Source organism: Bos indicus, chromosome 10 (assembly GCF_029378745.1).
Source record: "Bos indicus isolate NIAB-ARS_2022 breed Sahiwal x Tharparkar chromosome 10, NIAB-ARS_B.indTharparkar_mat_pri_1.0, whole genome shotgun sequence".
NCBI classification, from domain to species: Eukaryota; Metazoa; Chordata; class Mammalia; order Artiodactyla; family Bovidae; genus Bos; species Bos indicus.
The window spans coordinates 92,614,589-92,629,552 of record NC_091769.1 but is presented as its reverse complement, the minus strand read 5'-3'; the positions used below and the strand labels follow the sequence as shown (position 1 = coordinate 92,629,552).

The 14,964-nt window shown below is 40.6% G+C and overlaps 1 protein-coding gene across 1 annotated transcript in view; it reads left to right on the top strand.

The window, feature by feature from the left end:
* Window positions 1–3,322: 3,322 nt before the first annotated feature.
* The window catches only part of SEL1L (SEL1L adaptor subunit of SYVN1 ubiquitin ligase), a 64,482-nt gene continuing 52,840 nt past the window's right edge, over window positions 3,323–14,964 (top strand). The window contains exons 1-3 of the mRNA XM_070797961.1: window positions 3,323–3,502; window positions 8,827–8,864; window positions 9,907–10,138. Coding sequence (XP_070654062.1) covers window positions 3,433–3,502; window positions 8,827–8,864; window positions 9,907–10,138 — 340 coding nt within the window. The 5' untranslated portion in view covers window positions 3,323–3,432. The remainder of the gene's footprint in view (window positions 3,503–8,826; window positions 8,865–9,906; window positions 10,139–14,964) is intronic.

The window sequence follows — 14,964 nt, the reverse complement described above, 5'->3', positions numbered from 1 at the left end:
TTTAACCAAGCAGTGAGCTTTCCTCAATCTTATCAATCAGATAATCACTGCTTCTCTTGTGGAAGGCAGAAGTTTCTTTCCCAATAATCCTCCTGAGAAAGTAGAACTATCTGTACAAGTTTCTATTTTGTCAGATGTTCTAATTTTTTTTTATTCTATGACAAAGCCAGCCATTGGAAATTTTTGGAAAAGCAGATGAAAGCAGTGTTTAAGGGAAATTAATCTGGCTGTGGTATGTAGTTTAGGTTAGAGAGAAGATAGAATGGTGTTGGTGAATATGGCTAGAACTCAGGTGCATCAGGCAGGTAAGGGAAAATGAGGGCCAGCAGGGAAGTTTTCAGTGAGAAAGGGGAAAATGGCCACATAATATACTAGATTTTACTCTATAATTTAAAAATCAGAGGAACTCTAAGGAAGCACTTAGTGACAAAAATAGAGATGAATCGTGCTAATACTTTTTAGTATTAGAAAAGAGAACTCTTTTTCATGGGACAGCATTTGTCCTTCGTCCTCTCCAATGTGAATGTTGAACAAGTTTTTTTTTTTATCCTTTTCCTGGAAAAGAGGACTCTTCATCAGAGAAGATGGAACAGAAATGGTATGAAGATTCTTGTCCAGAGTGAACTTCTCCAAAATCCCGAACTCAGAATGTCTAGGTTCCAGACCTAAGAGTTGCCTGTGGGTGAATGCTAAGGAAAACAGAATGACCCAGTTTTTGAAGGAGCAGGAGCATTAAGCCACTGCCCTGCTACCTCATGAGAGCATGCTGGAGTTGGTACTTAATACACAAGACTATTTCCACTTCCGCAATGTAATCACTGTCACCTTTATCTCCAAATATGTCAACCTAGATACCTGAACCTAGTCAACCTAAGACCTAGGTAGTCAATGAAGAGAACAATGTAACTGACAAAAGGAGAGTGATGAGCACAAATACGTGAAAGGGTTTTTCAAAGACTGTTGGCCCCCTTTTCAAGATTATTATTATCTGGTGACCCTTGTAAAAATAACTAGTATTGACATGATCTGTTAGTCAGTTCAGTTGCTCAGTTGTGTCTGGCTCTTTGCGACCGCATGGACTGCAGCACGCCAGGCTTCCCTGTCCATCAATAACTCTTGGAGCTTGCTCAAACTCATGTCCATCAACTCGGTAATATCATCCAACCATCTCATCCTCTGTCGACCCCTTCTCCTCCTGCCCTCAATCTTTCCCAGCATCAGGGTCTTTCCCAATAAGTCTGTTCTTCGCATTAAGTGACCAAAGGATCAGAGTTTCAGCTTCAGCATCAGTCCTTCCAATGAATATTCAGGGTTGATTTTTCTTTAGGATTGACTAGTTGGATCTCCTTGCAGTCCAAGGGACTCTCAAGAGTCTTCTCCAATACCACAGCTCAAAAGCATCAATTCTTTGGTGCTCAGCTTCCTTTACAGTACCACTCTCACATCCATACACGACTACTGGAAAAACCATAGCTTTGACTAGATCAACCTTTGTCAGCAAAGTAATGTCTCTGCTTTTTAATATGCTTTCTAGGTTGGTCATAGCTTTTCTTCCAAGGATCAAGCATCTTTTAGTTTCATGGCTGCAGTCACCATCTGCAGTGATTTTGAAACCCAAGAAAATAAAGTCTGTCACTGTTTCTTTCCATTGTTTCCCCATCTATTTGCCATGAAGTGATGGGACCAGATGCCATGATCTTTGTTTTTTGAACGCTGAGTTTTAAGCCAGCTTTTTCACTCTTTCACTTTCATCAAGTGCCTCTTTAGTTCTTCTTCGCTTTCTGCCATAAGAGTGGTGTCATCTGCATATCTGAGGTTATTGATATTTCTCCTGGCAATCTTGATTCCAGCTTGTGCTTCATCCAGCCCAGCATTTCACATGATGTACTCTGCATGTAAGTTAAATAAGCAGGGTGACAACATACAGCCATGATGTACTCCTTTTCTAATTTGGAACCAGTCTGTTGTTCCATGTTCGGTTCCAACTGTTGGTTCTTGACCTGCATACAGATTTCTCAGGAGGCAGGTAAGGTAATCTGGTATTCCCATCTCTTGAAAAATTTTCCACAGTTTGTTGTGATCTACACAGTCAAAGGCTTTGGTGTAATCAATAAAGCAGAAGTAGATGTTTTTCTGATACTGGGTAGGATTTATTTCCTTTTGTTTTGTAGGGGAAAGGAGGCCGGTTAGTGAGTGCCAACCTGGTATCCCTATACCAGGTACTGTTTCATTTAAGTTAAAAAGAAATACCTCGCGTTCAGTCTAGCCATTGTATTTTTTCCTCAGTGCTGTTATCACTAAGCCCAATCCAAACTCTCTAAATAAAACTAAGAGGAAGAAGAGCTTTCAGTTCAGTTCAGTTCAGTCGCTCAGTCGTGTCCGACTCTTTGCGACCCCATGAATCGCAGCACGCCAGGCCTCCCTGTCCATCACCAACTCCCGGAGTTCACTCAGACTCACGTCCATCGAGTCGGTGATGCCATCCAGCCATCTCATCCTCTGTCGTCCCCTTCTCCTCCTGCCCCCAATCCCTCCCAGAATCAGAGTCTTTTCCAATGAGTTAACACACCACAAACTCTTATTAATCTTATAATGTGTGTTTCTTAATATTTGTGCACTCGGTCGCTTAGTCCCGGGGGACTCTTTGAGGGCCCCACAAACTGTTGCCTGCCCGGCTCCTTTGTTCATGGAATTTTCCAGGCAAGAATACTGAAGTAGGGTGCCATTTCCTCCTCTAGGGGTTCTTCTGCGACACAGGGATCGAACCCAGGTCTCCTGCATTGGCAGGATTCTTTACCACTAGCACCACACCGGAGAAGCCCCTTCTTGATAATTACTTGGCGCCCAAAAAAATAAAACAACAACCTCTGGGTTCATGGCCTTGAGAGGGCGTCTGGTTCAGGTGTTAGCTAAGTTCTCTTAACTTCTACAGAACCGGCGCTTTTAGATATTGCCCCACAACGGACTACGTTTCCCAAGAGGCCACACCGGAGAGAGAGGCCCATGAAGTGCATTGTGGGAATTGTAGTCTCCTGGGTGACTACCCTCGTCCAATTCCGGGCTCTCGCTCCGATTCCGGGATGGTTAAACCAAGGAGCTTACCAATTAGCTGGGGCCATGTCGCTGAGGCCGTGGTCCAACCGAGACAGCCAGTGTGAGAATCGCGCATAGCGATTGGTCGAATCCTTGACCTAGGGGGCGGGGAAATTAGGCGGGCGGGGAGGGCCGCGACGATTGGGCGAGGCGTACGCGGCGGCGGGCGTGGATTGGCTGCCCGCTGGGACAGGGAGGTCTGGGAAGGGGTGGAGGAAGGAGACCAGAGCAGGAAGCCCAGCGGCCAGGCGGCGGCGGCGGCGGAGGAGGAGGCTGAGCTGGTGGTGGCCGAGGCGGAAGAGACAGCACCAGGGGGTGGCAGCGGCCCTTGGGAGCAGGATGCGGGTCTGGGTCGGGCTGACGCTGCTGCTCTGGGCAGTGCTGCTGGGCTCGGCCTTGGCGTCCTCGGGTCAGTATCCGCCCCCCTCGGACTGGAGGCCGGGAGCCACCGCCCCCCGCTCCGGCCTCCTTCCCGTGGCAGGGCCGTGGGGGCTCCAGCCTCGCCCTCGCCTGTCACTCACGGTCCTCTGTTGGGTTTGGGATGCCCGGGGCCAGAGTGTTTGTTGAGGGGAGCTTGCGAGGGAAGGAAGAGAAGGGTCCCCCCCGCCCAACACACTGCCCACGCCTCTCCTCACTTGACAAACTTGCACGACTCCTTAGGAAGGAGGACTGATTCGATGGGCGTGAACCCCGACAGCTTAGGGACCCACGACTGCCACGGAGATGCTGTGCTCCGTCGCTTTAGAAACTTCGCACAACCTGAGCTTGTCCCCTGGGCAGAGCCAGGTCCATCAAAAAAGCAGGATGTTGACAGTGTTTGGTTGGGTTTGCATGGCACCTCAGATGATCCTGTCTCTGTTTATTGAAAAAAAAAAAACAACGAACGAAGGCTTTTGATCTGATCGTCCCTAGTCTGGTACCCCTTTTAAAGAAAAAATTCCTGAGAAAGGGTTTTTTGTTTTTGTTTTTTCACTGTGTCACAGGGTTTCTGAGCTGTGACCCATGTTTGCTGACGGTCATTTTTCAAGAAAAGAAAAAACTTGTTTTTTTTTTTTTCCATCAGTGTAACATGTATAGCCTCTAGATTTAACTTTTTTTTTTTTTTCATAAATAGATTCATGTGCCTTTGAATTGTTTTCCCAATTAGCTAATTTATACCCTGGCTGTGGAAATTATCATTTCCCTTCTTTAATAGTTTAATCTGCCAACATCTGAAAACGTCTGTTTTGAGAGTGTTGGTAAAGAAGCACTTAGTGTTTCCAAGTGTTGGTAAAGAAAGAATTAGTACAGTAAAGCTTTTGAATTTTAATTGGTTTCAGTTAACGAAACAGCTGTTCCGTGGCTTTAAATTTTTTTGGAACAAGGCAGGGTATAAATGTCAACGCTTTTTTTTTTCCCCAACAGAAAATTTCCCAGATGGTTATTTGAATCCTCAAATTATCTGTCCTAGTTGTAAGTCAGTGTTGTAACGTCATTCTGCTTCTAAAATAAGAGATCTAAACCTAAAATTCTATCCATAATGTGGTGTAAGACACCGTTTCAAAAGCAACAAGCAAGCATATGCCAGTTCCTTTACTGCCAACATCAAGCTTTAAAGTCTGCCCCCGCCTCCCCTTTTCTTGTTAATCTGTGTTCATGACCAGATCTTTAAAACTCGGTGTAACTCCTGAAGCACTGCTCGTAGTTATTTGATCAAAGGAAGTATGAAATCAGTGCAGTGAAGTCCCTGTGGTCCAGGAGCCACCTGCATCATGATTTGTCTTATGTGTTTGTTAAAAATGCAGTTTTAGGTCTGGAATGGGTTAGCAGATCTGTTTGTTTAACAAGCTGCACAAGTGATTCTTCACACTAAAGTGTAAGAAATAGGTAAGAACACAATGTGTATCCCTCTGAATTCAGTTTGCAGAATTTAAAGAAAAAGCATATAAACATTTTCCTGCATTTTCTTTTGACCAGATTTCACATATCCAAAGTGTCATTTCAGTGGAGATGATGACTGAAGAAGTCTTTTAATCAACAGTTGGGATTCCCAGTAGATTATAATAGAAGACTGTTAATAATAAAATTGTTAAATCTTTGGGTTGTGTTGATACAAGCAAAGGACTAGGTTCACAAAACGTCTGCTCTGATTTCCATTATATTAAACTGCAGAAACATTTCTCTGGTAGAGGCTAAAGCCTTACTTAACTCGAACTAGAACAATGTTAGATGTGCATGCTGACATGAAGAGCAAATATGATAAGACACTTAAGTGAGATAGTTTTATAAATTGAGTACATGGACTTTCAGTTGGCTTTTTTATTCATTAAATAGCTTATTTATACAACGTGTTGGCCTCATTTTTAGCTTAAAAAGTTTTGCTCCTATTTAAAAATGAGGTTCACAATTTAGTGTTGACTTAAAATGTTTGACTGTTAGCAGTTACCCGGGGCGAGTCGCATTTTTGCCAGGTAGAATTTGATCAGCCAGCAAAGGGAATCTTGGTCCTGTCGTGGTTAGTAGCTATTATCTAATAACTTACCTTGAAGCTGTGTAAAAATTTTGTACTTTTATTATAAACATTTTCTTTTCCTTCTGAATAAATAAATTTAAAGGAGGAGATTTAAAAGATATTTCTCCTTCAATTTCTCCAGATTATAATGAAACATGCTTTAACTTCTCACATGTTTTCTTGATTTTGACAGGAAGTGGCTTACTGGTTAAAATAGTTTACTGTTCGTTTCTGGTTTTGTTTGTTTTTTTAATGCCAAATAATAATATGGAGTCTTGTGAATTAGGTCCACTGCTAGGTATTTCAGGTAATAGTCACGCCATATATTTCAGATTGCAAAATATGTTTCCTTTCACTCTCCTTTGTTCCTTAAAACTTTATCGAGAGTCAACAGGGCAGGTGATGTTCTTCCCTTTGACACTTGGGATAAGAAGCTGAGCAGGCTTGCCGCATTGAACTGCGTGTGTAACACTGACATGCCATGAAGCCAGGTTTTGAGCCTAGTTGCCAGGCCTTGGATTTGGAGTAGTTAAGAATCAACAGTATCCTAGGATCTGCACAGATTCAGTGGCAAATCCGAAAACAGGATGTCTGATCTCTTTTCACTAAACTTTCCAGACTTTCTGTGTTTAAAAGTGTATCCGTCTGTCTGTTTAATCTACATGACAATTAGAAGATGAATTTGTAGTGACCACTTTCCCTTGAAAGATGATCCTTGATACTAAGCAGTTTTGTTAACTAATATAATAAAACTGAAAATTGGTCTTTCTCAAAGCAGGGGATATGATTACCAAAGTAATGTAAACCATGATATTTGGATACAGTACTGTTGAGTGAGAAATCCTTAACTCTTCGCTGTATCCTTTTTGCATTTTTCTTCTTGCTTGATATATGTAATCTGATAAAAGCACTACTGTATTCTTTTTATTTATATGTAACTTCAGTATTTTTCATCCTTACCTGACTGCCTATCAGAAGTTTCTAGGTTATGAGAAACTTATTTGTAAAGTATTATGTGAATGGACCTATTAGTTTGACAAAGAAAATAGCTGATGCTTTCAGATTACCATCTGGAGTAGGCTTTCCCAGTTTAGTAAGTGAGAATTTTCTTAATTTTCCAGTAACCCGAGTATATATTCCTGGTTTGTTAGAAGAGAAAGAGAAGCATGATGCAATTCGTATGAAATACCCTGATGTCACAAGTTTCCATGTCTCTGGGAGTTCAAAAACATACCCTGCTACTCTGATGCCTAACAGCTTGTAGTGTCTCAAATATACATTTTTTATAATTTATTTATAGGCATCTATATTATTTACCTATTAGCTACATACATGACCTGTTGTGGCAAGGTACTCAGCTGGGTGGTTAATGATTTAAGAGTTCTGACTAATAGAATAAGTTTCAGAATTTGGGGGTATACCCTATACATTTCACATTTAATATCTGCCCTTGATATATTAACTAGTTAAAATTTGTAACTAATTAAATACATTCACACATACAATGTAGTTGTGTAATAGAGGTGAATTTTTTTTCCTTTTTCCAAAGATTTGCTGAAAATGGACTTTGAACCATATGTTAGAACTTGGGCTTTGGGTAATACTTGTGAAGAAGTGAGCCTAAAGAATGACTGTTTATTAATTGACATCACTACTCATAAACCTAAAAGTTATAGGCCCTATGGGACTGATATATGCTGTTCTCCTCTTTTCCCCACCCACCAGAAATAAAATATTTGGAAGGTAATCTAAAAGTAGTGAATGTGAAAATAATGATCATTTAAGTTTTCTTTGAATTAATAGCACCTTTATATGTGGCAGAACCTCACCACTAGACCGATTTCTGAAATATTCAACGGAGACAAAACCTGAAATAGAGTTGAGTATTTGGTACATAATGAGTTTCTTATACTTCTTAAAGTTTAGTTCAGTGCTTTGCTAACACAAACTCCAAAACATGTTTTTGCTGTACTTTGAAGAGTTACAAGTTACCAATAATATTTAGGTTATAATCATATGAAGTAAAGGTAAATGGCAACCATAGCACCACATTTTCTAGTAAAAATCACATAGTTTATAGCATTTTTGCCTATGGTTAATTTCTCACATAACTTGTGGAGCTGGCAGTACTGAAGCGAGTAAGAAGGAAATTTAAAGATCATCTGACACTTGTTTTTTTAATTGGAATACAAAGATCAAATATTTGTGAATGGCCAGTTGGGTTGCTGAATGTGTTTATATAAGGCAGTAAAAAGAATAAGAAGCAGCTAGAATAGAATTAACAGAGAAATACAGAGAGAATAACAGAAGTAATCTTAATCTAATCTGACAAAGCCAAAACAGCTAATATGAATTTGGAAGAAAGATACAAGTAGTGATTGGATTTATTGTTAATATAGGCTATTGATTTCCTAATAATTAGATCTCATGTGAATGGATACATGACAGTGTGATGTTATCTGGTTATATCTTTAGTGAAGTCAAACACAGATCCTAACTGTCTTTGGCAACTCCGCTAATCATTCTCGATGTCCATCTTTAGTAGTCTTGAAAGTGAAGTGAAGTTGCTCAGTTGTATCCGACTCTTTGCAACCCCGTGGACTGTAGCCCACCAGGCTCCTCCGTCCATGGGATTCTCCAGGCAAGAATACTGGAGTGGGTTGCCATTTCCTTCTCCAGAGGATCTTCCCAACCCAGGGATCGAAACCAGGTCTCCCGCATTGCAGGCAGACGCTTTAACCTCTGAGCCACCAGGGAAGCCCATTAGTGAAAGTGGTCTTAGTGAATACTAAAATGCTAGTCATCACTAAAATAAGCTACAGTAACTTCAGATTCTGAGCAGAGGAAAAGAAGGAGTGGAATCCCAAACCACACAATGAGGGCTCTATTTTTATAAATTTAGTAACTCATGCTCAATAGTGGACTAACTGTATACAAAAGAACTGGATGGTATCTGAAGAAATACCTGGTTTTGGTGGTGGTGGTCTTGGTCTTCCTGTCTGTGTAACAGATGAAGCTACTGTCCTTCCTGGATAAAGAGGAAGAAATACCACCCCCAACACCCCTTTTTCCTTTCACTTAGTTTTTTCTGAACAGTTGTTGAATACAACAAATTTTTAAATAATTCTAGATTATCCAGTGTCTGATTATTATTTATTATACTTATCAACTGCTTTCACTTAGTAATACCTGTGATTGCCAAACAAGAAAGACGACTAAATTGTCTTAAAATTTCTTTACAGATGAAGAGGGCAACCAGGATGAATCCGTAGATTCCAAGGTGTGTACTCAGATTTGCATTGACCAGTGTTTGATGCCCAATTTAAAAGCATGAATTATGTATCTTAGAAAGGATATGAAATCTGCATCTTATGAGGAACAGAATTGGATTTCAAAAAGAAAAAGATAGCTAGCATCATTACTAATTCTTCTGGGGGCAGGGAAGGGTGGAAATCACTGACCTGTTGGAGTGCTCAGTCACTCAGTCACATCCGACTCTTTGTGACCCCATGGACTCTAGTCCACCAGGCTCATCTGTCCATGGAATTTTCCTGGCCAGAATACTGGAGGGGGTGGCCATTTCCTCCTCCAGAGGATCTTCCCACCCTGGGATCGAACCTGCATCTCCTGTGGCATCTGCATTGGCAGGTGGATTCTTTACCACTGAGCCACCTGGGAAGCCCCCAGAGAATAATAAATATTTCTGTTAAGAGTGTTGGTTACTAGGTTTAATTTCAACTTAAATGTGTATGTATCTGTGTGTTGAAGAGCCTTAAGGTAGTTATGTTTTACTGCCTAATGAGAGATTGATTTTATTCATTTTTTTTAGTTTTTTAATTTGAAGATTTAACCTCTGTCATTGTTTCCACTTATATAAGTTCTTTAAAAACAAAATCTATTAATGCCCTTAAATTGATTGGTTGAATGAATGAGGTTGATTATTGCCTATTCAAAGAGACCAGTCACAGATGATCCCTGATCTCTAGACTAGGAGGAATGCAGGTAAGAAACAGGAAGTTGTACAGGGCTGTCATACTGGGAAGTATGAGATATACTGGGAGTAAGGAGGGGAACCAAGACTTAAGGGATTTAAGGAAGGCTTCTTGCAGGGGAGGTAACATCCAAGTTGAAATCCGCACAATCAGGTTTAGGCAGGTGACGAGGACACATGATAGGCAGATAACCAAAGTCTGAAGAGGCAAGTAAGTAGGACACGTTCAAGGAGCTGAAGGAGCTATGTCTGGATTAGTGAAAGTAATGGTCAGATTAGATTGGAAGGAGTCTGATTACTATTGGTAACTGAAAATACTTTATATTCTCAGACTTCTGTGCCGTCAGATGAGTCGGTAGAGAACCATAGCCCAGCAAGCAGAGTAATCGCTGGTCAGATATTCCTTGATTCAGAAGAGTCCGAATTGGAATCACCTCCTCAAGAAGAGGAAGGCAACCTCAGAAGCCAAGAAGGGGAAAGCATTGCAGAAGAAATCAGCTTTCTAGAATCTCCAAATCCAGAAAACAAGGACTATGAAGAGCTGACGAAAGTACGGAAACCAGGTAGTCGACATTTTGTTTGCTTTTGTCTGATTTAGCAAGGAGGCAACTGAAATTTTAAAGCTAGTGTAGAGGGTATAGAAGTCCTGTTTTACTGACTATTCATCACATATAATGTGTAGAGTATAATTTTACAGGGTGTGTTACATAAGCTGAATTTGACAGTCAGTATTGCACTTGTGTTTTATTAATATTCAGAACTTCAGTATGTAATAATCCATCAGTTCAGTTCAGTCGCTCAGTCGTGTCCAACTCTTTGTGACCCCATGAGTCACAACATGCCAGGCCTCCCTGTCCATCTCCAACTCCCGAAGTTCACCCAAACTCATGTGCATCGAGTCAGTGATGCCATCCAGCCATCTCATCCTCTGTCGTCCCCCTTCTCCTCCTGCCCTCAATCTTTCCCAGCATCAGGGTCTTTTCAAATGAGTCAGCTCTTCACATGAGGTGGCCAAAGTATTGGAGTTTCAGCTTTAGCATCAGTCCTTCCAATGAACACCCAGAACTGGTATCCTTTAGGATGGACTGGTTGGATCTCCTTGCAGTCCAAGGGACTCTCAAGAGTCTTCTCCAGCGCCACAGTTCAAAAGCATCAATTCTTTGGTGCTCAGCTTTCTTCACAGTCTCATGACCACTGGAAAAACCATAGCCTTGACTAGATGGACCTTTGTTGGCAAAGTAATATCTCTGCTTTTGAATATGCTATCTAGGTTGGTCATAACTTTCCTTCCAAGGAGTAAGCGTCTTTTAATGTCATGGCTGCAATCACCATCTGCAGTGATTTTAGAGCCCCAGAAAATAAAGTCTGACACTGTTTCCACTGTTTCCCCATCTATTTCCCATGAACTGATGGGACCTGATGCCATGATCTTCATTTTCTGAATGTTGAGCTTTAAGCCAGCTTTTTCACTCTCCTCTTTCACTTTCATCAAGAGGCTTTTGAGTTCCTCTTCACTTTCTGCCCTAAGAGTGGTGTCATCTGCATATCCGAGGTTATTGATATTTCTCCCAGCAATCTTGATTCCAGCTGTGCTTCTTCCAGCCCAGCGTTTCTCATGATGTACTCTGCATAGAAGTTAAATAAGCAGGGTGGTACACTAAATAGAAACTCAGACAGGGAGGGTTGTCTAATGTTCTGCTTTGGTTACTTTCAGAACTGTGTTAGGATTTTCACTACAGTAATCTTTTCAGTCATCCTGGATTATTTGATTTAGGTGTTTATCCCTCTCTAGTTGAAGCCTACATAAAAACTTTAATCCAATTCTAATTTTCACTTTCTTGACACTGTAATTTTTAAATTTACGACTTGCTCTTTCTCACAATAGTGTGCTAAATAACCTGTTCTTCTAAAAATTCACTGTTAATGTGTCCCTGCTGCCCTGTCCCACCCCCCTTCTGTCATTTAGTTCATCATTTCAAAGATCAGCAACATTTGCGCTTACTCTGTTAGCAGGCAGTCTCGAGAACTGGTCCAGATTTGACCTTTTAAAAATACAGTTTATTGCAAATATACAAAAAGAGAAACCACTGTTTAAAAATTAAAAGTACCTTAATCCCATCAATTAGAAGTAACAGCCGTTAACATAATGGAGACTCTTTCAGGCTTTTTTCTAGATGTTTGGTTTTAAGACTAAATTGGTTCAGAATGTGTATACTGTTTTACAGCCTGCATTTGCACATAACAGTTAATCTTGAACGTTTCCCCATATTATTCAACATTCTTTTACAATTTGACGGTTAATGCCTATAAATATTTTTTCATGTAAATGTACCGTAACAGTATTTTTTTTTAATGTTTGAAAGTTTCCTTCAGATCAGGTCAGTCGCTCAGTCATGTCCGACTCTTTGCACCCCATGAATCACAGCACGCCAGGCCTCCCTGTCCATCACCATCTCCCGGAGTTCACTCAGACTCACGTCCATCGAGTCAGTGATGCCATCCAGCCATCTCATCCTCTGTCGTCCCCTTCTCCTCCTGCCCCCAATCCCTCCCAGCATCAGTCTTTTCCAATGAGTCAACTCTTCGCATGAGGTGGCCAAAGTACTGGAGTTTCAGCTTTAGCATTATTCCTTCCAAAGAAATCCCAGGGCTGATCTCCTTCAGAATGGACTGGTTGGATCTCCTTGCAGTCCAAGGGACTCTCAAGAGTCTTCTCCAACACCACAGTTCAAAAGCATCAATTCTTCGGTGCTCAGCCTTCTTCACAGTCCCAACTCTCACATCCATACATGAACACAGGAAAAACCATAGCCTTGACTAGATGGACCTTTGTTGGCAAAGTAATGTCTCTGCTTTTGAACATGCTATCTAGGTTGGTCATAACCTTCCTTCCAAGGAGTAAGCGTCTTTTAATTTCATGGCTGCAGTCACCATCTGTAGTGATTTTAGAGCCCAGAAAAATAAAGTCTGACACTGTTTCCACTGTTACCCCATCTATTTCCCATGAAGTGGTGGGACCGGATGCCATGATCTTCGTTTTCTGAACATTGAGCTTTAAGCCCACTTTTTCACTCTCCACTGTCACTTTCATCAAGAGGCTTTTGAGTTCCTCTTCACTTTCTGCCATAAGGGTGGTGTCATCTGCATATCTGAGCTTATTGATATTTCTCCCGGCAGTCTTGATTCCAGCTTGTGTTTCTTCCAGTCTAGCGTTTCTCATGATGTACTCTGCATATAAGTTAAATAAACAGGATGACAATATACAGCCTTGACGAACTCCTTTTCCTATTTGGAACCAGTCTGTTGTTCCATGTCCAGTTCTAACTGTTGCTTCCTGACCTGCATACAGATTTCTCAAGAGGCAGATCAGGTGGTCTGGTATTCCCATCTCTTTCAGAATTTTCCACAGTTTATTGTGATCCACACAGTCAAAGGCTTTGACATCGTCAATAAAGCAGAAATAGATGCTTTTCTGAAACTCTCTTGCTTTTTCTATGATCCAGCAGACGTTGGCAATTTGATCTCTGGTTCCTCTGCCTTTTCTAAAACCAGCTTGAACATCAGGAAGTTCACGGTTCACATATTGCTGAAGCCTGGCTTGGAGAATTTTGAGCATTACTTTACTAGCATGTGCAGTAGTTTGAGCATTCTTTGGCATTGCCTTTCTTTGGGATTGGAAAGAAAACACCTTTTCCAGTCCTGTGGCCACTGCTGAGTTTTCCAAATTTGCTGGCATATTGAGTGCAGCACTTTCACAGCATCATCTTTCAGGATTTGAAATAGTTCAACTGGAATTCCATCACCTCCACTAGCTTTGTTCGTAGTGATGCTTTCTAAGGCCCACTTGACTTCACATTCCCGAATGTCTGGCTCTAGGTGAGTGATCACACCATCGTGATTATCTGGGTCGTGAAGATCTTTTTTGTACAGTTCTTCTGTGTATTCTTGCCATCTGTTCTTAATATCTTCTGCTTCTGTTAGGTCCATACCATTTCTGTCCTTTATCAAGCTCATCTTTGCATGAAATGTTCCTTTGGTATCTCTGATTTTCTTGAAGAGATCCCTAGTTTTTCCCATTCTGTTGTTTTCCTGTATTTCTTTGCATTGATTGCTGAAGAAGGCTTTCTTATCTCTTCTTGCTATTTTTTGGAACTCTGCATTCAGATGTTTATATCTTTCCTTTTCTCCTTTGCTTTTCGCTTCTCTTCTTTTCACAGCTATTTGTAAGGCCTCCCCAGACAGCCATTTTGCTTTTTTGCACTTCTTTTCTATGGGAATGGAAAGTTTCCTTAGAGTTGTTAAAAGTAAACTTTGAAAGTAAAATATAAAATTTTAAGACATTTTTGAGTCATATTGCTCAGTTCTGCAGAAAAATAAGTCTCTTTAGTTTCTTTGAAACCACTCCTTTTCTTCTCCCTCAGTCAGATGTGTATTACCATTTTTAAGTTTTTGCCCAATATTTCTTTTCATTGCTTTCTTTTTTATCAGGGAGACTTCCCAGCAAGTACAAAAGTAGAGCGTGTACTGAGCCCGGCGTGCCCAGTCCCCAGCTTCAGCAGCCGTCAGCGCTTGTGCTCGCTGTGTCTTTGCTACTCCGTGTCCACTTACTCTCTCTTTCTCCTGGAGTAGTAAGCAAATGCCACACTGTTTTACCTGCATACATATCTCTAAAAGTAAGAAATTTTTTTTTTTAACAAAACAAAAATTATAGGTGTTAAAACACTCACAGGATTATCTATTATTCCTATTCCTATCCCCCGACACCCAGATTCTGCTCTGTTTTCCCAGTTGTTTCCAGTGTCTTCTTGGAATTGGTGTCTTTCAGTCAGGATCCACACTAAGAGCTTAGATCTCTCTTATTCTGTAACAAGTCTCCCTCCCTGTTTTCAAGTGCTATTTTATTTGCTAAAGAAAGAATGTCCTTTGTCCTATAGGATTTCCCGCATTCTAGATCTAGTGGATCATATTATGTAACGTAATCGAACTTATTCCACTATCTGCTGTCTGGTCTGTGAACTAGAAATTCAATCCAAAGTCTTGGGTAGATTTAGTCGTGTGTGTGTGTGTGTGATTTAATATATGTTTATGTTATGAAATGACTACCACAAATTTAGTTAACATCCATTACCACATAGTTAAAATTCTTTTTCTTGTGAAGAAAACTTTAAAGATCTACTCTCTCAGCAACTTACAGATATACAGTATTGTTAACTATACTCAATGTGTTGTATATCTTTGAAGTCAGTTTTTTAATTTATTATTTTTTATCTAGAATCTTTTTTTATTTTTTAAATTATGAAAGTATGATTACATATTTACAGGAGACTTAGAAAATACAGAACAAAGTTACATATAGTTCCACTATTTTTTCCAGTAGATAAATTGAGAT